The 23,951-nt window shown below is 53.1% G+C and overlaps 1 protein-coding gene and 1 pseudogene across 6 annotated transcripts in view; both read left to right on the plus strand.

Annotated features, from left to right (window-relative positions):
- SLC35E2B (solute carrier family 35 member E2B) overlaps positions 1-23,827 on the plus strand; it is a 39,444-nt gene extending 15,617 nt beyond the window's left edge. For 2 of the 6 annotated variants that reach the window (XM_007980958.3, XM_007980953.3), the window contains exons 2-9: positions 2,671-3,139; positions 3,605-3,740; positions 4,214-4,341; positions 8,184-8,304; positions 9,976-10,029; positions 10,392-10,464; positions 14,250-14,395; positions 18,724-23,827. In XM_007980958.3, coding sequence (XP_007979149.3) covers positions 2,818-3,139; positions 3,605-3,740; positions 4,214-4,341; positions 8,184-8,304; positions 9,976-10,029; positions 10,392-10,464; positions 14,250-14,395; positions 18,724-18,961 — 1,218 coding nt within the window. In that variant the 5' untranslated portion in view covers positions 2,671-2,817 and the 3' untranslated portion in view covers positions 18,962-23,827. Of the gene's footprint in view, positions 1-1,682; positions 1,803-2,670; positions 3,140-3,604; positions 3,741-4,213; positions 4,342-8,183; positions 8,305-9,975; positions 10,030-10,391; positions 10,465-14,249; positions 14,396-16,562; positions 18,065-18,723 lie in introns of those variants that run through there. The other 4 variants (XM_073007953.1, XM_073007954.1, XM_007980956.3 and 1 more) reach the window with 4 other exon arrangements.
- On the plus strand, positions 20,878-23,827 carry LOC103225781 (uncharacterized; annotated as a pseudogene).
- Positions 23,828-23,951: the final 124 nt, after the last annotated feature.

Genomic DNA, 23,951 nt, shown 5'->3' on the forward strand with positions numbered 1-23,951 from the left:
TTGAGCGTTGCCTCCTTGCCATGTAAATGAATTTGGTTTTAGAAACTCGCTGGTGGTGGCAGAGTCTGCGTAGCAGGTGCTGTGACAGCGTCCCCAGTCGAGGTGGGAGGGAGAGGGCAAGGGCCGTGAGGCCCAGTGACGTGGGGAGTGAGATCCCAGCCTGCTGTGCAGAGCCCTGTCCCTGTGCTCTGTCCTTTTTGTTCTGCCGCACCCTTTGTTCTTGGATTTTCACCTTAGGAAAGCCAGGTAGCTGCTCCACCCCCAGCCAGGGCCCATCAGTCCGGGAAAAGGGCACAAAGTCTCCTAGCTCCCTGGCTCAGGGCCCAGCCAGTCCTAGCTCCAGGGAGGCTGCAGCCCACGGAGATTTAGCTCCCAGCTCATTGTCACCCCAAGCTAAGCCGTGGACCATGCTGCTGAACAGGAAGAAGGGAATGGTGTCTCTGTGGAGATCTGGCACTGTCAGTGGCCTGAGGAGTGGACGCAGTCGCCTTTTGTTATTCTGAGGCTATGGGAACTGGTGGAGGGGCTGACCTCGTCCCCACTGAGGCCTGGGGTGCCCTTGGAGGCAGCTGTCCTGGTGCACCGAGGGGTCAGGGCACACGTGGGTGGCCTGGGAGCGTCCGGGTGGCACTGAGCTAGCGGTGTGATGGGCAGATGGGGAGCCCTGGGTGCACAGACACACAGAGCAGGGGGAGGAGAGGGGAGAGGGGACGGTGGCAGAGGCCACGACACACAGAGCAGGGGGAGGGGAGGAGAGAGGGGACGGCGGCAGAGGCCCTGGCGTTGCCCCCACTGGGGAGAGGGCAGGACTACCTGTTCCCGGGTGTGGAGAGGCCGAGTTTCAGGCACCTCTGAGCACTGCTGGGCAGGTGAGCTGGGGGAAAGGCCGGCCTGAGCACCTGGGGGAAGTCTCGGTGGGGGAGGGGCAGAGTGCGTCCCTCAGCGTGAACACAGAATATATATACAGACAGCACGCATGCAAGTGCATAAACATAAACCTAGAAGGAGGTCATGGGTGAGCTGGGAACCCCAGTTTCCCGGGGGAGAAGTGAGAGGAGGAGGGGTCCTGGGTCGGGCAGCGCGGCCGGCACCACACGCTCCCAGAGCGCCACGTTGGTGAGACAGGGTGGGTGCCCCTTCAGATGCACAGTCAGCCCCCGAAGTAGGAAGAGGCCCAGGTGTGAGAAACAGGAAATCAGGGCTGCCTGAGCGCTGGGGTTGAGACCTGGGGGAGGTGGGGTCTCGGTGCTGCGGAGTCACGGTGGCACCTGCGCAAAGCCCGAGCTGGGGGGATGATTCCCACCGGCCCTTGGAAGGAAACAGGCTGTTCTGACCTTCCTGGAGGTTGTGGGAAGGGAGGGGGTGTCTCGCCTGAAAAGCCACAGTCACCTGAGTGTGAGGCGGGGGTAAGTGTGGCTTTGTACCACGGGGTCTGTCTAGAGAGTAGCATGGAATTAGTCCTGGGGCACCTGGCAGCGGCAGCCACAAAGCCCATCAAGAAGGTGCAGCTGCCAGCCAGGGCGTGAAGGACCCACAGCCCCAGGTCTGCCAGGAAGGTCAAGTGTGCCTGGAGACTGTCTCCCAAGAGCAAGGATCTGCCAACACGTGCAGAGAAAAATGGGATTCAATTGCTAAAACTCTCTGGACAGTGAATGATTGTATTTTCTTTTTTTTTTCTTAAGACAGTCTCACCCTGTTGCTGAGGCTGGTGTGCAGTGGCACCGTGTCGACTCACTGCAACCTCTGTCTCCTGGGTTCAAGCAGTTCTCCTGCCTCAGCCTCCCGAGTAGCTGGGATTACAGGTGCCCGCCACCACGCCCGGCTAATTTTTTTTTTTTTTTTTTGAGACGGAGCCTCGCTCTGTCGCCCAGGATAGAGTGCAGTGGCCGGATCTCAGCTCACTGCAAGCTTCGCCTCCCGGGTTTACGCCATTCTCCTGCCTCAGCCTCCCGAGTAGCTGTGACTACAGGCACCCGCCACCTCGCCCGGCTAGTCTTTTGTATTTTTTAGTAGAGACGGGGTTTCACTGTGTTAGCCAGGATGGTCTCGATCTCCTGACCTCGTGATCCGCCCGTCTCGGCCTCCCAAAGTACTGGGATTACAGGCTTGAGCCACCGCGCCCGGCCTTTTTTTCTTTTTTTGAGATGGAGTCTTGCTCTTGTCACCCGAGCTGGAGTATAATGGTGCGATCTCGGCTCACCGAAACCTCCACCTCCTGGGTCCAAGCTATTCTCCTGCCTCAGCCTCCCAAGTAGCTGGGACTACAGGCACCCGCCACCATGCCCGGCTAATTTCTTTTTGTATTTTTAGTAGAGACAGGGTTTCACTGTGTTAGCCAGGATGGCTATGATCTCCTGACCTTGTGATCCGCCCGCCTCGGCCTCCCAAAGTGCTGGGATTACAGGGGTGAGCCACCACACCCGGCCCCGCCTGGCTAGTTTTTATATTTTTAGTAGAGACGGGGTTTCACTGTGTTGGCCAGGCTGGTCTCGAACTCCTGACCTCAGGTGATCCACCTGCCTCGGCCTCCCAAAGTGCTGGGATTACAGGTGTGAGCCACCGTGCCTGGTCCAATTGCATTTTCAGAGTAATTTTAAATTGGTGGTTGAAACCTTTGAGGACATTGAATGTTCAAAACGGGTAATATGTTTCCCTTTCTTACCGTTTTAGCGTCTGCTTCTGCGCTTTGCCAGGGAGAGGCCCTGGTGGCCTCGTTCCTGGCGCCCGGAGTCCCTGCTGTGGCCGCACCCCCAGGCGGTCCCGGTGACCCATGCTGCCCAGCCTGGAGGTAAAATCATTCCTGGCGGTGGCTTCAGCATGTCGTCCTCGGTGAAAACCCCAGCGCTGGAAGAGCTCGCTCCTGGCTCTGAGGAGAAGCCTAAAGGCAAGTCGCCTCTCAGCTGGGGCTCTCTCTTTGGTCACCGAAGTGAGAAGATTGTTTTTGCCAAGAGCGACAGCGGCGTGGATGAGAACGTACTGACTGTCACCATCACGGAGACCACGGTCATCGAGTCAGACTTGGGTGTGTGGAGCTCACGGGCACTGCTCTACCTCACGCTGTGGTTCTTCTTCAGCTTCTGCACACTCTTCCTCAACAAGTACATCCTGTCCCTGCTGGGAGGCGAGCCCAGCATGCTAGGTAGGCGGCGGCTCGCGCATGGTGGAAACCAGCTGCCCGGGAGGGTGTGCGGAGCCTGGGTCAGGATGGGGACCCGGGTCAGGATGGGAGCCCGGGTCGGGATGGGAGCCCGGGTCGGGATGGGAACCCGGGTCAGGAGGGGAGCCCGGGTCAGGAGGGGAGCCCGGGTCGGGATGGGAGCCCGGGTCGGGATGGGAACCCGGGGTGGAGCCCGCTGCAGGTGCGGGGGTCAGGATGGGGACCCGGGTCGGGATGGGAACCCGGGTCGGGATGGGAACCCGGGGTGGAGCCCGCTGCAGGTGCGGGGGTCAGGATGGGGACCCGGGTCGGGATGGGAGCCCGGGTCGGGATGGGAACCCGGGTCGGGATGGGAGCCCGGGTCGGGATGGGAACCCGGGGTGGAGCCCGCTGCAGGTGCGGGAGGGGTGATTCTCCCTCTTGGCTTTGGCCCCCTCCCTCCCGCAGGCGCGGTGCAGATGCTGTCCACCACGGTTATCGGGTGTGTGAAAACCCTCGTTCCTTGCTGTTTATATCAGCACAAGGCCCGGCTTTCCTACCCACCCAACTTCCTTATGACGATGCTGTTTGTGGGTCTGATGAGGTAAAGAATCTCACGCTTTGGTTGAGTGTCTCTTTTTCTTTAAATGTAAAGTCCTTGTCTTGTTACTAGAGAGGGGACTCTGCTGGCTGGTGAGTTTTCAGTGCAGAGTTTATAAAAGCGTCAGGGCCGTCCAGATTTCAGGACACCAGGTGAATGTGAATTCGTGGCTCTCACTGCCTCTTGCGCAGTCAGCTTCTTTCCAGGCTGGTGGTCGCAGGACAAGGTGCCTCCTTGTCTCTGGGGCATTTTCAAGGGGTGGCGGATGTCACTTCACGTTGGGCGCAGTGCCATTTCCTGGGGGCTCGACCTAAAGCGTCGCAGAAGCGGGTCCAGGCACCACGTTGGTGATGAGGAGGTGGGGAGAGGGGCCGACGTGCCCATTGACCGAGCAGGCCCCTTGGAGAGAGAACCTGCCCCGTGGCTGCAGGTAGACACACTTGTTCTAAGGTAATGGTGCTTTTGCTAATTTTTAGGTTTGCAACTGTGGTTTTGGGTTTGGTCAGCCTGAAAAATGTGGCAGTTTCGTTTGCTGAGACGGTGAAGAGCTCCGCCCCCATCTTCACAGTGATCATGTCTCGGATGATTCTAGGGGAGTACACAGGTGAGGCTCCTGGGCCCCACCATCCCAGGCCTCCATCCGCGGTGCCCGTCTTTGCCACCTCCCATGGGGCTCTGCCGAGAGGACCACTCAGAGCGGGGCCCACACTGGTAGTGCCTTCACTTCTCTCCTGAAACATTTTCCCCATGGTCACATGTGTGGGGGTGTCTTGGAGCCTGGTGTCTGCCAGGTCTTCTCACACTGGCATGCGGAGGTCAGGGCAGGGTTGTACCTCATGGCCCTAACTGGGTGGGGAGACAGTTGGGGACTGGGCAGATTCCTGGCAAGCAAGGTTACTGCAGGTGCCAATCACTGACCCGAAGAGGTTGGGCGGGGGCCGCCTTCGGCCAGCATCACGCAGATGGCTGTGGCTCCTGGTGTATGGGCCAGCCTGTGCCAGCACCCCACAGCCTCCCCAGCACCCGCCACCACAGGCCTGTCCTGGGCCCCAGCCCCTGACCTCAACTGCAACCCAGGCTCTTGCCTCTCCCACCTCTTAATGACTCACAGGCGATTTCCAGCGACATGTAGGCTCCATGTCGCATACCCAGTGTGGCTGCATGAAAACAAGCGAGGGACAGAGGCACCCACAGAGCGTGGCGTCTTGCACGGAGTGGGGGGTGGGGGGTATGTACACACGTGTTCGCCTGTTTAAGAAACGACAAGATCTTAAGGCCAAGGCAAATGTCTGTCTGCTTTTGGGGACAGGAGGAGGCCGAGGGTCCAAGGCGGGGTTGGGCTTGCCCCACGTGCACGTGAGACCTGCACACACATTTAGGTGATTATAACAAAATCAAAGCTTAAAAGTCAACTGCTTCTTTGTTTTTGTTTTTTTGTTGTTGTTTTTTTGAGGCAGGGTCTTGCTCTGTCGCCAAGCTGGAGTGCAGTGATGAGATCACGACTCACTGCAACCTCTGCCTCCCGCTTAGGTGATCCTCCCACCTCAGCCTGTTGGGTAGCTGGGACCTCAGACATGTGCCACCATGCCCGGCTACGTTCTGTATTTTGTGTGTGTGTGTGTGTATGTGTGTGTGTGTGTGTGTGTTTTAAACTGTGAATGTACGTTAGTCATTTTTCTTACAATTGAAACTTGAAACTCTGGGGATTCAGAATTAACAGCCTTGCCTGTGAGCTTCTTATCGACACCAGAAAAAGTTCCGACCTTGCGTTTCACATTGTTCTGCTGGGCTTTGTCCGAATGAACCCGTGTGAGCTGCTGCTGTCATTTTCATGAGGATTCTTCTGTCCACAATTTCACCTGGGAAGACCAAGTCCTCAAGGATTGTGACGTACGCGACTGTCAGACTGTGGATCCTGGGACACTTTTGCTTATTTTTTGTACACCTTTTTTGAGTTGGTTTAGACAGAATTCTCCTCTAAGCCATAGACAGCATACTTCCCAGTGAACTTTTTCTTCAATTCATGTACTAGCCAGACTTGGATTTTCTGGAATGATTTCAGTGGCAGAGCAGGAACAAAAACTATAACTTCCTTTTTTCCTTTTTTTCTTCTTTTTTTCTTTTTTTTTTGAGACAGAGTCTCGCTCTGTCGCCCAGGCTGGAGTGTAGTGGCACGATCTTGACTCACTACAAGCTCCGCCTCCCAGGTTCTCGCCATTCTCCTGCCTCAGCTTCCTGAGTACCTGGGACTTACAGGTGCCCGCCACCACGCCTGGCTAATTTTTTGTATTTTTAGTAGAGATGGGGTTTCACTGTGTTAGCCAGGATGGTCTCCATCTCCTGACCTTGTGATCCACCCACCTCGGCCTCCCAAAGTGCTGGGATTACAGGTGTTAGCTACTGTGCCCGGCCCTTTTTTTTTTCTTTTTTTGAGATGGAGGCTTCCTCTGTCGTCCAGGCTGGAGTGCAGTGGCGCGATCTCGGCTCACTGCACCCTCCGCCTCCTGGGTTCAAGCGATTCTCCTGCTTCAGCCTCCCGTGTAGCTGGGATTCAGGAGACTGCCACCACACCCAGCTAATTTTTGCATATTTAATAGAGATGGGGTTTCACCATGTTGCCCACGCTGGTCTCGAACTCCTGCCCTCGTGATCTGATCTCCCACAGTGCTGGGGTTCCAGGCATCAGCCGCTGCGCCTGGCCTGTGATAACTTTCTGACCACCAGCCACCTCCGTTTCCCTCGCTGCCGTGGTGATCAGCTCCCTGAGCTGAGCCCTGACGTCCGAGTTCATCTCCAGCTCCCGAAGAACTGAGAAGCCAAGAACAGCGGGGCCAACCCTCAGCGCATGTCTGAGCACCCCTGGCCTCATATGTGTGTGTTTTATAGAGATGGGGTCTCGCTATGTTGCCCAAGCTGGTCTTGAACTCCTTGCCTCACATGATCCTCCTGCCTCAGCCTCCTTAAAGTGCTGGGATTATAGGCATCAGCCGCCGTGTCCGACTTTAAAAAGCAATCCTGAAAATCATCAACAAAATGACACAGAGCAACCTTGTTGCCCATCAAGCCATGCAGAAAGGAGCTGTTTATTTCCAGCAAGTTTAAAACGTCGATTTGACCTCCAGCCATGGTAGATGAGATATTAGAAAACCAACTCTCTTGCTGACAACAGTGAGAAAATCTTGATACCATTTAGCAAAAAGAAGTCTGTGGGGGAGGCGTTGGAGAGTGATGGAGGTGCCAGGGCCTGAGGCACCCAGCTTCCGGAGCCTCGGGCAGCCCAGAGAAGTGACCCTGTCTTAAGGCACTACCCTCCCCAGTGCATTTGCTAATGGTTTCTGAGCAGAGCAGTCTCCTGGGGCTGAAGGGGCACAAGCTGGAACGGGCGCGCCACCTTGGGGACCCCCAGACTCCAGACCTTCAGCTGGGATGGGAATCTGGTGCTGGATAAAGGCGTCTGACGCCCCAGCGGCATGTCACCAGCAGCAGCACGTCCTCCTGGAAGGGTGAAACGGCGTTCAGTCTCCAGTTTTCTCTACACATTTCATAAATGTTGTCTGGGATTCAACCAGTTTCCAGCAGAGGACGAGACCAGGTGATGGCAAATGAGAGGATGCCCCTGTGGCTGGAGCCTGCCAGCACGGACTCGGGTCCCTCTGTTACGCCAGGGTCTCGGCCAGGCCGCATCTGCGGGTTTCCCACATTAACTTGACTCAGGGTTCTTTTTCTTCTTTTGAGACAAGGTCTCACTCTGTCGCCCAGGCTGGAGTGCGGTGGTGTGATCACAGCTCACTGCAGCCTCGGCCTCCCCAGCGCAGGTGATCCTCCCACCACAGCCTCCCCAGTAGCTGGGACCACAGGTGTGTGCCACCACACCCAGCTAATTTTTGTATTGTTTGTAGAGGTGGGGTCTCCTTGTTGCTCAGCCCTGGGCTCAAGTGATCCTCCTGCCTCGGCTTCCCAAAGTGCTAGGATTACAGGTGTGAGCCATGTTCCGTGGATTTTTTAAAAAATCCTTCACGTAAAAGTGTTTTGTTATGTTTCAAAAGGAACAGAAAAGCATCAACTCAATGTGGGTGTGCCCCTCCTGGTCCCCAGAGTCTCTTTCTCTGCAGTTCCCGGGGGACCATCTTCACACTCACCATTTCACATGAGCATCACAGAACCAGGAAGGTTTCTGGGGCTCGCCCGCGCGTGGCCGGGGCTCAGCCTCTGGGAGACGCAGCTCATGCAGAGTGGAAGGCACCACCTTTGCCGTGGGGACGGGACTTGTTCGCAGACGTGGACTTTGATTTGCTTTATCTTACAATGTGAAGGAACTGACAAGTATTGTTTTTGAATTGAAGGAAGCGTCCGTTCCTTTTATAAGAGGGAACGGAAACAGCCTGGGCCTCGGGAGGGAGCTTCCACCCGGCGGGTCAGCCACTCACAGGGCTGTCCTCTCGCCAGGGCTGCTGGTCAACCTCTCCCTCATCCCAGTCATGGGCGGGCTGGCGCTGTGCACGGCCACTGAGATCAGCTTCAACCTCCTGGGGTTCTCGGCCGCACTGTCCACCAACATCATGGACTGGTGAGTCACAGAGAAGGTGGGTGTGAGGGGGACAAGACCCGGTGCTCCCTTGCCTGCATCTGGGTGTGCAGATTCTCAGGTGAGCTGAGAATTCCTCCCGTAATCCAAAGCAGGTGCGTCCTATGCTGCGCTTTCCTAAAGAGCAAAGCAGGCCGGGCGCGGTGGCTCACGCCTGTAATCCCAGCACTTTGGGAGGCCGAGGTGGGCGGATCATGAGGTCAGGAGATCGAGACCATCCTGGCGAACACGGTGAAACCCCGTCCCTACTAAAAATACAAAAATTAGCCGGGCGAGGTGGCGGCACCTGTAGTCCCAGCTACTCGGGAGGCTGAGGCAGGAGAATGGTGTGAACCCAGGAGGCGGAACTTGCAGTGAGCCCAGATCGCGCCACTGCACTCCAGCCTGGGCGACAGAGCGAGACTCCATCTCAAAAAAGGGAAAAAAAAAAAGAGCAAAACAGCAGTTATCCTCGTAAGGTAACTTTCTCAAAAACAAGCCAAAATTTCAGGATGGACAGTCTTGATACTTAAAATACTAACCATGGAGACACAGTTAGTTGATAAATGCTGAAATGCACGGCATACGTTCAGCAGCGTCTCGCTCAGGGTGTCTTCATGCGGCTGCCAGAGCAGGGACAGTCCCGCAGCGGCAGGTTCTACCTGTACGGGAGCTGCGCCACCTCCAGGCCGGGCGGATCCTCTGCTTCCTTGGTGGCCATCGGTGTCCTGGTGTCACGATGGCAGAAAGGATGAGAGGCCGACGCCCACAGTGAGGACGGCACGTGGCGGGGTCCAAGAGGAAAGGGCCCTGTTATTCATGCCTTTGTCACTCAGTAGAGAGGAGCGGTGGACGCTGCACTTCGGGGCCTGTTCAGATTCACCCAGAATTGGGCGTCCACATCCCTGCTGTGCTGTTAATGGCCACACTCCAGCCCTGGCAAAACTTCCCCTTTGAGAATGACTGGCTTCTAGGCTTTTCCTGCTTTTGAGGAAAGAAAGGAAAAGACACCACCACCGGTGTCTAAGAGTTTATCATTATTACTAATAAGCAAAACAGGTTCATGGTGAGATTTTGAATAATACAGAAGTAAAAATAAAAATCTGTTGGGCACGGTGGCTCACGCCTGTAATCCCAGCAGTTTGGGAGGCTGAGGCGGGCAGATCACAAGGTCAGGAGATCAAGACCACCCTGGCTAACACGGTGAAACCCCGTCTCTACTAAAAATACAAAATATTAGCCGGACGTGATGGCAGGTGCCTGTAGTCCCAGCTACTCGGGAGGCTGAGGCAGGAGAATGGCGTGAACCCGGGAAGCGGAGCTTGTAGTGAGCTGAGATCTCGCCACCCCACTCCACCCTGGGTAACAGAGCAAGACTCTGTCTCAAAAAACAAAATCTGTTGGGCGTGGTGGCTCACACCTGTAATCCCAGCACTTTGAGAGGCTGGGGTCGGTGGATCACTTGAGGTCCACCAAGTTGGAGTTGGAGACCAGCCTGGCCAACATAGTGAAACCCCATCTCTACTAAAAATACAAAAATTAGCCAGGCGTGATGGTGGCACCACTGAGGTCTGGTCATTGTCGCCGTCGCTGCGTGTGAGCGCAGACACCTTGTCCCCTGATGTTTGGTGCTGAGGGCTAGTATTGATGCATCACCTCTTTTCTTTATTCTAGTTTGCAAAATGTTTTTTCGAAAAAGCTTCTCAGCGGGGACAAATACAGGTTCTCGTAAGTATTACTCGTCAGTGAAATCTCCAGGTCATAAGACGAAGAGGACTTCCTGCCCACTTTAAGAGTCAGAACACCCCACAGACCTGACTCCCTTCCTGTCTAGCTTGGGTGGTCTTTACAAGTACCTTGTCTAAGGTCGGGAGGGACCTGCCTGTTTCTCAGCCGCTCCCTTGAGCCCCTCAGCCAGCCTGGCGTGCGTTTGCGTTTTCATTTCTGGGAAGCTGCAGCGGCCCTCGTCCTGCCTAGAGAAAATGAATGTCTTGTGGGCTGGGGTGCTGGGTATTCTTGCTGTGAGGAGCTGCGTGTGGACCCAGCCTCTCCTGACACGGCGGGGGCCCAGCATGTTCTGTTGCCCACAGGGCCCCGGAGTTGCAGTTCTACACCAGTGCCGCCGCGGTGGCCATGCTCGTCCCGGCCCGGGTCTTCTTCACGGTGGGTTTCAGACACAGGTGTCCCGTCGTTACTCACCCGGCTGCCTTATCTGGTGGTTCAGGGGCAGAATGACTTCCCTTTCCAGGCCGTGTGCTGGCTGGTCGTGCCCAGCTCCGCCACGGCCCTGCTTAGCTGAGTTGCTCTGGGAGCCACTCGGGGTTTGCGCTCAGATTTTTGTGTGAAGACTTTTATTTTGTTTATTGTTTGTTTTGTTTTGATTCTTCATCATTCAACTTGGGGGGCTTTTAGGCTAGCTTAATTTCTTTTTTTATCACAAAAACTTTTTTTTTTTCCGAGAAGGAGTCTTGCTCTATATCCCAGGCTGGAGTGCAGTGGCGTGATCTCTGCTCACTGCAAAGTCCGCCTCCTGGGTTCATGCCATTCTCCTGCCTCAGCCTCCCAAGTAGCTGGGACTACAGTTGCATGCCACCATGCCAGGCAATTTTTTTTTTTTTTTTTTTTGAGATGAAGTCTCTCGTTGCCCAGGCTGGAGTGCAGTGGCACAATCTGGGTTCACTGAAACCTCTGCCTCCGGGTTCAAGCGATTCTCCTGCCTCAGCCTCCTGAGTAGCTGGGATTACAGGCGTGCACCACAGCCTGGCTAATTTTTGTATATTTAGTAGAGAGGGAGTTTCACCGTGTTGACCAGGCTGGTCTCCAACTCTTGATCTTAAATAATCCACCCGCCTCGGCCTCCCAAAGTCCTGGACAGGCATGAGCCACTGCATCTGGCCAAAAAACCTTTTTTTTTTTTTTTTTAGACAGAGTCTCGCTCTGTCACCCAGGCTGGAGTGCAGTGGCGCGATCTCGGCTCACTGCGAGCTCCGCCTCCCAAGTTCACACCATTCTGCCTCAGCCTTCTGAGTAGCTGGGACTACAGGCGCCCGCCACAACACCCGGCTAATTTTTTTGTATTTTTAGTAGAGATGGGGTTTCATGGTGTTAGCCAGGATGGTCTCGATGATCTGAGCTCGTGATCCACCCGCCTCAGCCTCCCAAAGTGCTGGGATTACAGGCGTGAGCCACCGTGCCCATCCCATGATAACTATTTTTAAGTGTAAAGCTGAGTGGCCATCACCATCACCCATCTGCAGAACTCTTCGTTTTGCAAAACTGAACCTTTGCCCTCATTCAGTACTCCCCGTTCTCATCCCCCAACTCTGGCACCCCCGTTCCACTTTCTGTCTCTGAATTTGGTGACCCTAAAGACCTCATACAAGTGGACTCATATCACATTTGTCCTTCTGTGTCTGGCTTATCTCACGTAGCATGGTGTTTTGGTATTTTGAGGTTTACATGTGGTGTTGCATGAATCAGTTTCTTCCCTTTGTATTTTTTGAGACTGGGTCTTGCTGTGTCACCCAGGCTGCAAAGCACTGCAGTTTCATAGCTCACTGCAGCCACGGCCTCCCAGGCTCAAGCGATTCTCCTGCCTCAGCCTCCCAAACAGCTGGGATGGCAGGCATGTGCCACACCTGCCTCATTTATTTATTTATTTATTTATTTTTATTTTTTGAAATGGAGTCTTGCCCTGTCACCCAGGCTGGAGTGCAGTGGGGCGATCTTGGCTCACTACAGCCTCCACCTCCCGGATTCAAGTGATTCTCCTGCCTCAGCCTCCCAAGTAGTTGGGATTACAGGCATGCGCCACCACTCTGGCTAATTTTTGTATTTTTAGTACAGATGGGGTTTCACCATGTTGCCCGTGTTGCAGTGGCACAATCTGTGCTCACTGCAGGCTGGTCTTGAACTCCTGACCTCAAGTTGTCTGCCCACCTTGGCCTCACAAAGCGCTGGGATTATAGGTGTGAGTCACCGTGTGCAGCCAGTTTTTTATTTTCTGTATTAACAGGGTCCTACTGCATTGCCCAGGCTGGTCTCAGACTCCTGGGCTCAAACCTCGGCTTCTCAAAGGCGGCTCCCACCTGGGATGACAGGCGTGAGCCACTGTGCTCAGCCTTTTTTTTTTTTTTTTTTTTTTTTTTAATTTTTTTATGAGACGGTGTCTCGCTGTGTCACCCCAGCCAGGCTGGAGTGCAGTGGCACAATCTCGGCTCACTGCAAGCTCCTCCTCCCGAGTTCACACCGTTCTCCTGCCTCAGCCTCCTGAGTAGCTGGGACTACAGGCGTCCGCCACCACACCTGGCTAACTTTTTGTGTTTTTAGTAGAGATGGGGTTTCACCATGTTAGCCAGGATGGTCTCGATCTCCTGACCTTGTGGTCTGCCCGCATCGGCCTCCCAAAGTACTGGAATTACAGGCGTGAGCCACCGCGTCCGGCCCCTTTTTTCTTTTTTAAGGTTGAATAGTACTCCATTGTGTGAGTAAGACCACATTCTGTTTATTCATCCATCCATTGTGTGTTCTTTCTGCCTTTGGCTGTTGCACATAATTCTGTAGTGAATGTGGGGATGCAAATATCCCTTAGAGACCCTGCTTTCAATTCTGTGTTTTAGTATCATTTTTAATAATAGGTACCTCTTTATTAACTCATTAAATAACCAGATCTAGCAGTAAGCCTAGTATCTATGGTAGTTTGATGTAGTGATGAGGGTAAACAGTATTTCAGGGTATCAGCAACAACTGCTAACAGGATATGAAAGTATCTGTAGTTTTGTTTTTTGTTTTTTGTTGTTGTTTTTTTTCGAGACAGAGTTTCACTCTTTATTACCCAGGCTGGAGTGCAGTGGCGCAATCTCAGCTCACTGCAAACCTCCACCTCCCAGGTTCAAGCGATTCTCCTGCCTCAGACTCCTGAGTAGCTGGGATTATAGCCATGCACCACCACACCCGGCTAATTTTTGTATTTTTAGTAGAGATGGGGTTTCACCATGTTGGTCAGGCTGGTCTCAAACTCCTGACTTCAGGGATCCACCTGACTCGGCCTCCCAAAGTGCTGGCATCACAGGCGTGAGCCACCGCGCCTGGCCTATCTGTAGTATTATAGTTTATTCCCAACATTCATAATTGAATGAAATGCTGAGTTTCAAGTAAAGGTTAGTAAAGATAAAGATGCAGTTTTTTCCCAGTTGAGTTCATGGACCTTCTAAATGCAATTTGTAGACTTCCCTAGAGTCCTCCACACAGAGGGTTCTCTGTGTGAGGTGCAGTTTCAAGTTCTTATCTTATTGTAGTTTTCTGGATTTTAATCCATTAGCTTTCAAGGCTGGCTGACTTGGCCATTCTCCCTGCGAGGAAGTTGTGGTTGCCGGCCGGGGCCATCAGTTCTTGTGGGTGTGTACCCAGCAGTGGAACTGCTGGATTATATAATAATTCTGTGTTTAATTTTTTTTTTTTTTCTGGAGATGGAATCTCACTCTGTTGCCCAGGCTGGGGTGCAGTGGTGCAATCTCATCTCACTGCAGCCTCCGCCTCCCTCCTGAGTAGCTGGGATTACAGGCGCACACCACCACACCTGGCTAATTTTTAGATTTTTAGTAGAGACGGGGTTTCACTGTGTTGGCCAGACTGGCCATGCCCGGCCCTTCCTTGGGGTTTCTGTTGCATTTTCCTGCTGATGGTGATGTTCGGCTGCTTTCATGTGCTTGTTGTCTGTTTGCATCTGCATGGTGAAAACTAATTAGTGCAAAAAATAATGGAAAAAAAAACAGAAAATGGATGAGTGCACAGTTCAGCTCTCCGCCCTAGAGGCATTTTCGTAGCTGTCCTCAGTGTCAGCAGCTTTACCCAGTGTCTGGGCAGGAGTGGCACTGGGCGTTTTTGGTGGATGATTAGTAAATGGAAAATGCAAACCAATAGAGTATCGTTTTGTTTTTGCCACATAGGACGTCCCAGTGATCGGGAGGAGCGGGAAGAGCTTCAGCTACAACCAGGACATGGTGTTGCTGCTTCTGACAGATGGAGTCCTGTTCCACCTTCAGAGCGTCACGGCCTACGCCCTCATGGGGAAGATCTCCCCTGTGACATTCAGGTGAGCAGAGGAACTTCCAGGAGCTGAGGGTGTCCAGGTTGTTTCGAGAGGAGACTAAAAATCTAGGTATTTTTATAAGAGACACATGTGATTCTCTTCCACGGGGATGACTGTGGCTGTGCACTGTAATTACTAGGCCATTTTATACCCATGCCGTTTGAAATGCTAATGATAGGCCGAGCCCAGTGGCTCACGCCTGTAATCCCAGCACTTGGGAGGACAAGGCAAGTGGATCATTTGAGGTCAGGAGTTCAGACTAGCCTGGTCAACATGGGGAAACCCTGTCTCTACTAAAAATACAAAAAAGTAGCCAGGTGTGGTGGTGCACCTGTAATCCCAGCTACTCGGGAGGCTGAGGCAGGAGAATCACTTGAACCCGGGAGCTGGAGGTTACAGTGAGCTGAGATCACGCCACTGCACCCCAGCCTGCATGATGAGAGCGAGACTCCATCTCAAAAAAAAACACAAAGAAATGATAAACCGTAAAATAAACTGTAAACTGTGTGAAATAGGTTTTTAGAGAAATCTCCGCTAGAAGTCTTTGCATTTGACGGTTTTTGAAATTGAGTGCTTTTCTGTCTAGAATAGCAGGGTGCCTCGACTAGTCTTGTCTGCAGGAATGGAATAGTCTCTTCTGGGCTGTCCAGTGCAGCAGCCACTGGCCACATACAGCTTCTGAGCACTTGAAATGTGGAGAATGTAACAAGGACCAGATTCTGAATTCAAGCTGATTGTCTTCAGTTTGAACTTGAACAGACACCTGTGGTCACTGGTTCCTGTGCCCCACAGCACAGCTCTAGAAACGGGGGTGAGGCTCCTTCGGCGTCTTTCCACTTCTGTAACTGAACAGATTGAAGTTGCAATTTATTTATTTATTTATTTTATTTGCCCCAAAATGGAGTCTTGCTCTGTCGCCCAGAGCTTGAGTGCCGTGGTGTGATCTCGGCTCACTGCAACCTCTGCCTCTGGGTTCAAGCGATTCTTCTGCCTCAGCCTCCTGAGTAGCTGGGATTACAGGCCAACGCCACCACGCCCAGCTAGTTTTTGTATTTTTAGTAGAGACAGGGTTTCACCATGTTAGCCAGGCTGTTCTCAAACTCCTGACCTCAGGCAATCCGCCCGCCTTGGCCTCCGATAGTGCTGGGATTATAGGCATGAGCCACCACGCCCAGCCAAAGGTGCAATTTGAAGACGAAACTAGCCGGGAGGACTGGAGGTCGAGGTGGGCAGATCGCCTGAGCTCAGGAGTTCAAGACCACCCTGGGCAACGTGGTGAAACCCCATCTTTACTAAAACACAAAAAATTAGCCAGGCCTGGTGAAATGCACCTGTAGTCCCAGCTACTTGGGAGGCTGAGGCATCAGAATCACTTCAGCCCAGGAGGCGGGTGTCGGAGTGAACCGAGATCGCGCCACTGCACTCCAGCTTGGGCTACAGAGTCAGACTCCGTCTCAAAAAAAAAAAAAAAAAAAAAGACTGGAGACTTTTTGGTGGCAAATACAAAGGAACGAGGTTATGTCACCAGCAGGGGTAGAAGTCCCCGCGACTGGCAGCAGCAGCCACCTCATAGTCCCTGTGACTGGCATCGGCAGCAGCCGCCTCACATCCTGTTGTGGGAGTCAGCGGCCCTTTTTTCTGAAACTTCTGATCTGTCTGTCACGAGGAGGCAGAATTGTCCCCAAACATGAAGTGAAAAGCAGATGTTGGGGCCGGCGGGGGTGGGGGACAGTCAGGTGTAGCTCTCCCTCTTCTCTGCTTTCCATCTGGTCCAAGTCAGTGCGGTAAATTCTCAAATACCCGTCGGAGCTGGTAGCCGTGCACAGAGCGTTCCACAGCTGAGAAACTGGAGCTTGCGCCTCCTCTCACCAGCAGGCCCCGCAGGCCCCACACCGAGCCATCTCATCCATGGCGCTGCCCTGCCCCACGCTTCCTGCATCCTGAGCAGGAGGTATCTCTGAGACAGGAAAAATGGCTGCACTTTCTGAGTTTTTCTGAAGTTCACGGTGGTCTCCTGGGCTTGGTCACTGTCTCTCACCAGCATGTTTCTTTCTGGGGTCAGGAATTATTTCCAAATGCTCCTGAAGCCTAGTGTTTTAGTGAACATTAGTGATTGTTAGCAGTGGTTTAAAAAAAATAATAAAACTTTTTTTTTTTTTTTTTGAGACAGAGTCTTGCTCTGTAACCCAGGCTGGAGTGTGGTGGTGCCGTCTCAGCTCACGACAACCTCTGCCTCCCTGACTCAAGTGATCTCCCGCCTCAGCCTCCTGAGTAGCTGGGACTGCAGGTGTCCACCACCACATGGGCTAATTTGTGTGTTTTTTTTTTAACCAGAGTCTCGCTTTGAGTGCAGTGACGCGATCTCGGCTCACTGCAGCCCTGCCTCCCAGGTTCAAACAATTCTCCTGCCTCAGCCTCCCGAGTAGCTGGGACCACAGGCGCCTGCCACCACACCTGGCTAATTTTTTTTGTATTTTTAGTAGAGACGGAGTTTCACCGTGTTAGCCAGGATGATCTCGATCTCCTGACCTTGTGATCCGCCTGCCTTGGCCTCCAAAAGTGCCGGGATTACATTCGTGAGCCACTGCGCCCGGCCTGCCCAATTATTTTTCAATAGTATTTTTTTGTTTTATTTTAATGTTGTAAGAGCAGTGAATTAAGTACTCATTATGGAAAATTTGCACAGGGTATTTCCCGACACCCTTTTTTTTGCACAGTCCTAACATTGTGTATTTAATATCCTTTTTCACCCAACAAATGATCTCAAGGGATTGTTTTCCCTGGGGCTGCAAAGGCACTGCGAGTGTGTGGGCGATGTTCTTATTCTTTTTTTTTTTTGAGACAGAGTCTTGCTCTGTCGCCCAGGCTGGAGTGCAGTGGGTGGCGTGATCTCAGCTCACTGCAGCCTCCTCCTCCCGGGTTCAAGCTATTCTCCTGCCTCAGCTTCCCGAGTAGCTAGGATTACAGGTTACTACCCAGCCCGCCACCACACCCAGCTAATTTTTTGTATTTTTAGTAGAGACGGGTTTTCACCGTGTTAGCCAGGATGGTCTTGATCTCCTGACCTTGTGATCCGCCCGCCTCGGCCTCCCAAAGTGCTGGGATTACAGGCGTGAGCCCCTGCGCCTGGCCTGATGTTTTTGTTCTTTAGAGAACAGGCTGAAGTACTCAAGGGGTGAAATGTCACGATATCTGTAATTTTTTTTGTTTGTTTTTTTGAGACAGAGTCTCTGTTGCCCAGGCTGGAGTGCGGTGGCACGATCTCGGCTCACTGCAAGCTCCGCCTCCCAGGTTCACACCATTCTCCTGCCTCAGCTTCCTGAGTAGCTGGGACCACAGGCACCCGCCACTACACCCTGCTAATTTTTTGTATTTTTAGTAGAGACGGGTTACACCGTGTTAGCCAGGATGGTCTCGATGTCCTGACCTCGTGATCCGCCCACCTCGGCATCCCAAAGTGCTGGGATTACCGCCCGGCCTCAATATCTGTAATTTACTTAAAAATATTCCATCCGGGCCGGGCGCGGTGGCTCAAGCCTGTAATCCCAGCACTTTGGGAGGCCGAGACGGGCGGATCACGAGGTCAGGAGATCGAGACCATCCTGGCTAACACGGTGAAACCCCGTCTCTACTAAAAAATACAAAAAAAAAAAATAGCCGGGCGAGGTGGCGGGCGCCTGTAGTCCCAGCTCGGGAGGCTGAGGCAGGAGAATGGCGAAAACCCGGGAGGCGGAGCTTGCAGTGAGCTGAGATCCAGCCACTGCACTCCAGCCTGGGCGGCAGAGCGAGACTCCGTCTCAAAAAAAAAAAAAAAAAAATATAATCCATCCGGGTGTGGTGGCTCAGGCCTGTGATCCCAGTGGTGTGGGAGGCCCAGGTGGGAAGATCACTTGAGCCCAGGATTTGAAGACCAGCCTGGGCTACACAGTGAGATCCACTTCAATTGGATGAAGCTGATGAGGCGATGTCATGAATTCCTGCGTCTAGTTCACAGGATGTGGCTGTTCCTTAGGTTTCTCCTCCTCTGCCTTTTTTAATAATGAAAAGTACCCCTTAAAAAAGAAGGGACGAGGGAGCAGGCAAGTCCCGCTTAAAGCTCCCAAACCCCTGGGCCAAGCTCACCACCACCCAGGTCCCATCGAGCACCCCCCGCCCCATCCTGGCCTCCAGACCCGGGGTCAGCCGAGCTGCTGGCTGCAGGCTTGATGTCACCGTGACCCTGCGTGCCCCCACCCCACCCCAGCCTCCAGACCCAGGCTCAGCCAAGGTGCTGGCCACGGGCCAAGGTGACCATGACCCCGAGCGCCCCTGCTCCCTCCCCTTGTCTGCAGCGTCGCCAGCACCGTGAAGCATGCCTTGTCCATCTGGCTCAGCGTCATCGTTTTTGGCAACAAGATCACCAGCTTGTCGGCGGTCGGCACAGCCCTAGTGACAGTTGGGGTCCTGCTCTACAACAAGGCCAGGCAGCACCAGCAGGAGGCGCTGCAGAGCCTGGCTGTGGCCACCGGCCGGGCCCCAGAGGACACGGTGGAGCCGCTGCTTCCACAGGACCCCAGGCAGCATCCCTGAGAGCAGGAAGCTGCCAGCTGCTGCTGTTCTCGTGACACTGCATCCCCCGGAAACGGACAGGAATGCCCTCCTTCATGGCCCTGCTGGGGTGCAGGACACGGGGAGCTAAGTCAGCCATGCCCTGAGGTTTTCTTGGTTTGCCAGTGAAGACCAGCGGAAGCTCAAACTGGGGATTCCAGGCATCAGCTTCCTGGAGTGGAGACCAGAGCCCCTGTCAGCTGAGCCCATGCCCGCGTCATGTGAAAACAGCCTCTGCAGCTCCCGTGCTGGGGGTGCCCACTTCCTCCCACTTCCTCTCTGGGCAGCACCCCAGGGTCCACCGGGAGCCAGGGCTGGGTCCAGTGCCAACGAGAGCTGCTCCCTGCTACAGCCAAGAGAGCGCTCAGCTTCCCACACCAGCCATCAAAGGCCCTGAGCCCTGGACTGGCTGCAGATTGGCCCTGGGCATGAGGCCACAGAGCAGGGCCGACGGGCAGGGACAGAGAACCCTGGAAGGAAGGGTCTCCTGCTGCCACAGTGGGCAATCAGAACTTCTCCTCACCTGACCCACCAGGGTTGTGGGCATCCTCAGACTATCCCAGAGTCATTGCGAGCCTCAAGCTACAGCATTGCATGGGAATCAAGGGCTATGACCACAGAGGCCATTCCGTTGCTTCTGTGAAGAGGAAGGCCCCCGTACCCCTTCCACATCCTGGGCTGCGTGAGCCCCCGACTCCAGCGTGCCCTGCCCATCGCCTTCCACACCCTGGGCTGCGTGGGCCCCTGCCCCACTATCCCTTACCCACCCTGAGCTGCGTGAGTGCCCGCTCTGGGGCGTCCTGCCTGTCACTTCCACACCCTGGGCTGCATGAGCCCCCCCACCCCAGGGCGCCCTGCCCTCCTACCTGTGGTGGTTTCTTAGCCCTGAGGTTGAGGACAAACCTCTCATGTTTAATTTGGGAGGAGATGTGTACATTCCTTTTCTTTTTTGGACTCTGAGTATCAGGCAGGCTATTCTGAGGTCCCTGGGGGGTGAGCCTGTCTGTCCTCCCTTGGAGCCCAGTGTTCCTAATCTCATCATCCAGCACCTGTCCGGATCCCTGCATGAGCCTTGGGCAGGACGTTGCAGTGTTGATGGCTTGGGTTACATGGTGTTTACCTGGGCGCCATCCTTGCTGAAAAAGGAAGCACCCACACTGAACGTTCTGGGGCGCATGGTGTGTGTCAGGCGCCCACCCCGTCCCACTCTCCCCGAGGGACAGCAGTAGTGCACAGTGGGGCCAAGGGCCAGCTCAACCCCTCCTCCTCAGCATCACACATCCCCGAGGGTACAGGAGGCCTGAGGAGTGGTTGCTGGAGCTGTGTGTTAGGCAGAGGCTTCTGACCATGCCTGAGCCCTTCACCCCCCGTCTCGCAGCTGGCGAATTCCTATGCCTGGTGCAGTCTGTTGCCAGTGAGCCTTTGAGACCCAGAGCTCCAGGGCTTGTCAGAGGCAGCATGGGGCTCCAGTGGTCCCGAGTCTCATTTCCCTGCCTACTCCATCCCGAGTCTCATTTCCCTGCCTGCTCCATCCTGAGTCTCATTTCCCTGCCTATTCCATGCCAAGTCTCATGTCCCTGCCTGTTAAGCCCCGAGTCTCATTTCCCTGCCTGCTCCATCCTGAGTCTCATTTTCCCTACATGCTCTTTAGGCCATTGGCGCCTGAGGTCACTTCACTGGTTTTCCATTCGGCTTCTCACCTGGGAAATACAAAAATAGACCCTCCTGAAGATAAAATCGTTCAGAAACAGCAATAATTATGACTCATTAACTTCTACCTACTCAAAAAAGTCTTCCTTGATGGTGGACTGAAATGAGGCTTTTTAACCCACAGGCAACCTTTTTATTTTTTTGAGACTGTCTTGCTCGCTCTGTCACCCAGGCTGGAGTACAGTGGCATGATCTTGACTCACTGCAGCCTCGACTTCCTGGGCTCAAGTGATCCATCTCAGCCTCCTGTGTCGCTCTAACCACAGGCACGTGCCACCATGCCTGGCTATTTTTTTGTTGAGCTGGGCTCTCACTTTGTTGCCCAGGCTGGTCTTGAACTCCTCAGCTGAAGCAGTCCTTCCCACTCAGCCTCCCGTAGTGTTGGGAATACAGGCGTGCACCACTGCACCTGCTCCAGCCACTTGTATAAAACCACTGACCTGTGTGTGGAGGACAGGCCAGGTGTGTGCTCACTGCACTGCGAAGATGGGTCATCACGTGACTTTCACCAGTTTTCCATTTCTCTTTTTCTGCTTTCCTCAAAAACCAATACAAGACTGGGTGCGGTGGCTCACACCTGTAATCCCAGCACTTTGGGACGCTGCAGCTGGCGGATCACAAGGTCAGGAGTTTGAGACCAGCCTGGCCAACATGATGAAACCTCGTCTCCACTAAAAATACAAAAATTAGCTGGGTGTGATGGTGGGTGCCTGTAATCCCAGCTACTCAGGAGGCTGAGGGAGGAGAATTGTTTGAACCCTGGAGGTGGAGGTTGCGGTGAGCCGAGATCGTGCCATTGCACTCCAGCCTGGGCAACGGCAAGACTGTCTCAAAAACACTTAGAAAATGCCCTGGAGGTGGCAGAGGGTTGTAGATATGTGAGGCCAACCCCCAGGGTGGCCCTGTCCGCCTCCCCATTGAGAATGGCTGCCAGGCTTCCCACTAACCTCTGAAGATGACGGTCTGGTGTAAGAAGAGGTGCAGGTGCCTGATTCTGAGCACCTTGGACTTTCTCGCCGCACATCCTCTGGTGCCCTCTCTTCCACCCTGACAAGGAGCTTCCAGCCTCTTTTGATTTTCTGTTTGTGGACCAGAAACACGTTTTTCCAAATGATGAGCAAATAGGGTGATTTCCTTTGTAATGCTGCTCTGGGGCCTCTTCCTCATCCTGGCAGAAGCAGCCTGGATACCATGCAGCAGCCGACACTGTGCACTTGCTCAGGCTTGCTGTCCCCTCCCTCTCCCTCAGTCTCCTCTCCATGCCCAAGTTGGTTTCCAGCCGCTGGTCTTCACGGCATTCCCAGTACAGCCAGGCACCAAGAGGCAATACCCAAGGCCTGGCTTGGCCATGTTAACGATTGTACAGATATATATTTTTAAATAACTTTTATGTAATACTTTTCTAGAATAGTAAGTTCTTGTTAACTGTCACAGATGTCCTAGAAACACCAGGTGTTACTTCCACTGAGTGTGTCCATGGTCGTGGTCTGTGCCTTTGTAAACAGAACACTTGAACCACCTCCCGAATTGGGTCATCTGCTTCCTGAAATTGACACTTAAGAGATGTGCATCTCTCTAACTTTCAAGGAAACTTCCCCACTAAATAGCATGAAAAGGTTTAAATAAAATCTGAGAGTCCCAATTCCCTCTATAACAGTGTTAAAATAATCTGTCTGCCTGGAAAGACGAAAACACTCTTGCACAACCCAAAATGTGTCTTTAATTTCTGAAAAATTAACATGGTGAGTCAAACAGTCATTTTAAAGAGCTGAGCAAAGAATATCATCAGCCAAATAGAGCTCTGCTTTGTAGGGTGCCTTTAAACTCCTTGCCACAAAACCAGTGAGCTCTGCTTGCTGCTGCCGCGCTCCTGGATGATCACTTAGATGGGTCAGTGGGAATAATGGGCGAACAAGACAGTTCTTTACATCTGTCCAAATGGTGTCCTTTCTCAGGCCTGGAAGTATTTCATTGCTGGAAGAAGGAAACAAGAATGTCATTGCAGATAGGAACAGACTTCTCTCGTTTACCTTTGACCAACATGGTACTGAGGGGTTTATTTTTTTTTTATTATTTATTTATTTTTTTTTTTTTTGAGACGGAGTCTTGCTGTGTCACCCAGGCTGGAGTGCAGTGGCCCGATCTCGGCTCACTGTAAGCTCCGCCTCCCGGGTTTACGCCATTCTCCTGCCTCAGCCTCCGAGTAGCTGGGACTACAGGCGCCCGCCACTGCGCCCGGCTAGTTTTTTGTATTTTTTAGTAGAGACGGGGTTTCACCATGTTAGCCAGGATGGTCTCGATCTCCTGACCTCGTGATCCACCCGCTTCGGCCTCCCAAAGTGCTGGGATTACAGGCTTGAGCCACCGTGCCCGGCCCTGAGGGGTTTATTGTTTCCCAGCGCACGTGCGTGCCCTACTGGGGGCCTCACTTTATAGAACGAGAGTGTCCGAGCTCCCCTAATGAATCTGACTAGGTCTCTCCTGGCTGAGGATACAGGAGTGGGACATCCACCCTCAGATCCCTCAGAGCACAGAAACCTTCAGCTTGGCTGTCTCAAGTATTTCTTCCAGTTTCCCTGTGGGCGTCTGATGTTTGAGTTTGATGGCTGCTAGATCCTCAACGAAAACTCAGTTGGAAACTTCCAACTCGCAGTCCTAGTTTGTTTGTTGTTTTCCATTTCATTTCACTTACAGCTGAAAGTGACATTCAGCTGACTTGCTCATTTAAACTGTTCACAGAGTCTGAACTGCCAACGTGGCCATTGGAGGCTCCATCTTTTAAGAGGGCCACAGACTTTCCCACATGGGAAAACTTGAAAATTACATCAACAATTGACGTCAGAGCCAAATTATATTTCCTTTATACCAAACTGTGGAGAACTAAAAGTACATTGTACAAAATGTTTCTAGTGTTTTGTATGTGACCTATTTCAATATTTATATTACTAGATCAGTGCTTTCCAGCAAATGATTCTGTTAAATAATGTAGCCAGTCGCTGTTAATTCTGCAGCAGTGATAAGCTGATACTGTGCAACTAATCCTGTGGACGCTTCCTGCTTATTTTTGTCTAAACTAAGTTAATCATGATAGCAGCTATGATTCTTGCTCAGCAAAGTAAAATAAATGTTAAATATGGACTGCTTTGTTTTCTTGCTTGTGTAGCTCTGGTGTTCATGCTGCTGAAATGATCAAGGTTGGCATCTTAGTGCCTACACCAGTTTCTAGCAACCTAAAATGAGCAAGAGAAACCAATTCTCCAAA

Source organism: Chlorocebus sabaeus, chromosome 20, assembly GCF_047675955.1.
Source record: "Chlorocebus sabaeus isolate Y175 chromosome 20, mChlSab1.0.hap1, whole genome shotgun sequence".
Classification (NCBI taxonomy): Eukaryota; Metazoa; Chordata; class Mammalia; order Primates; family Cercopithecidae; genus Chlorocebus; species Chlorocebus sabaeus.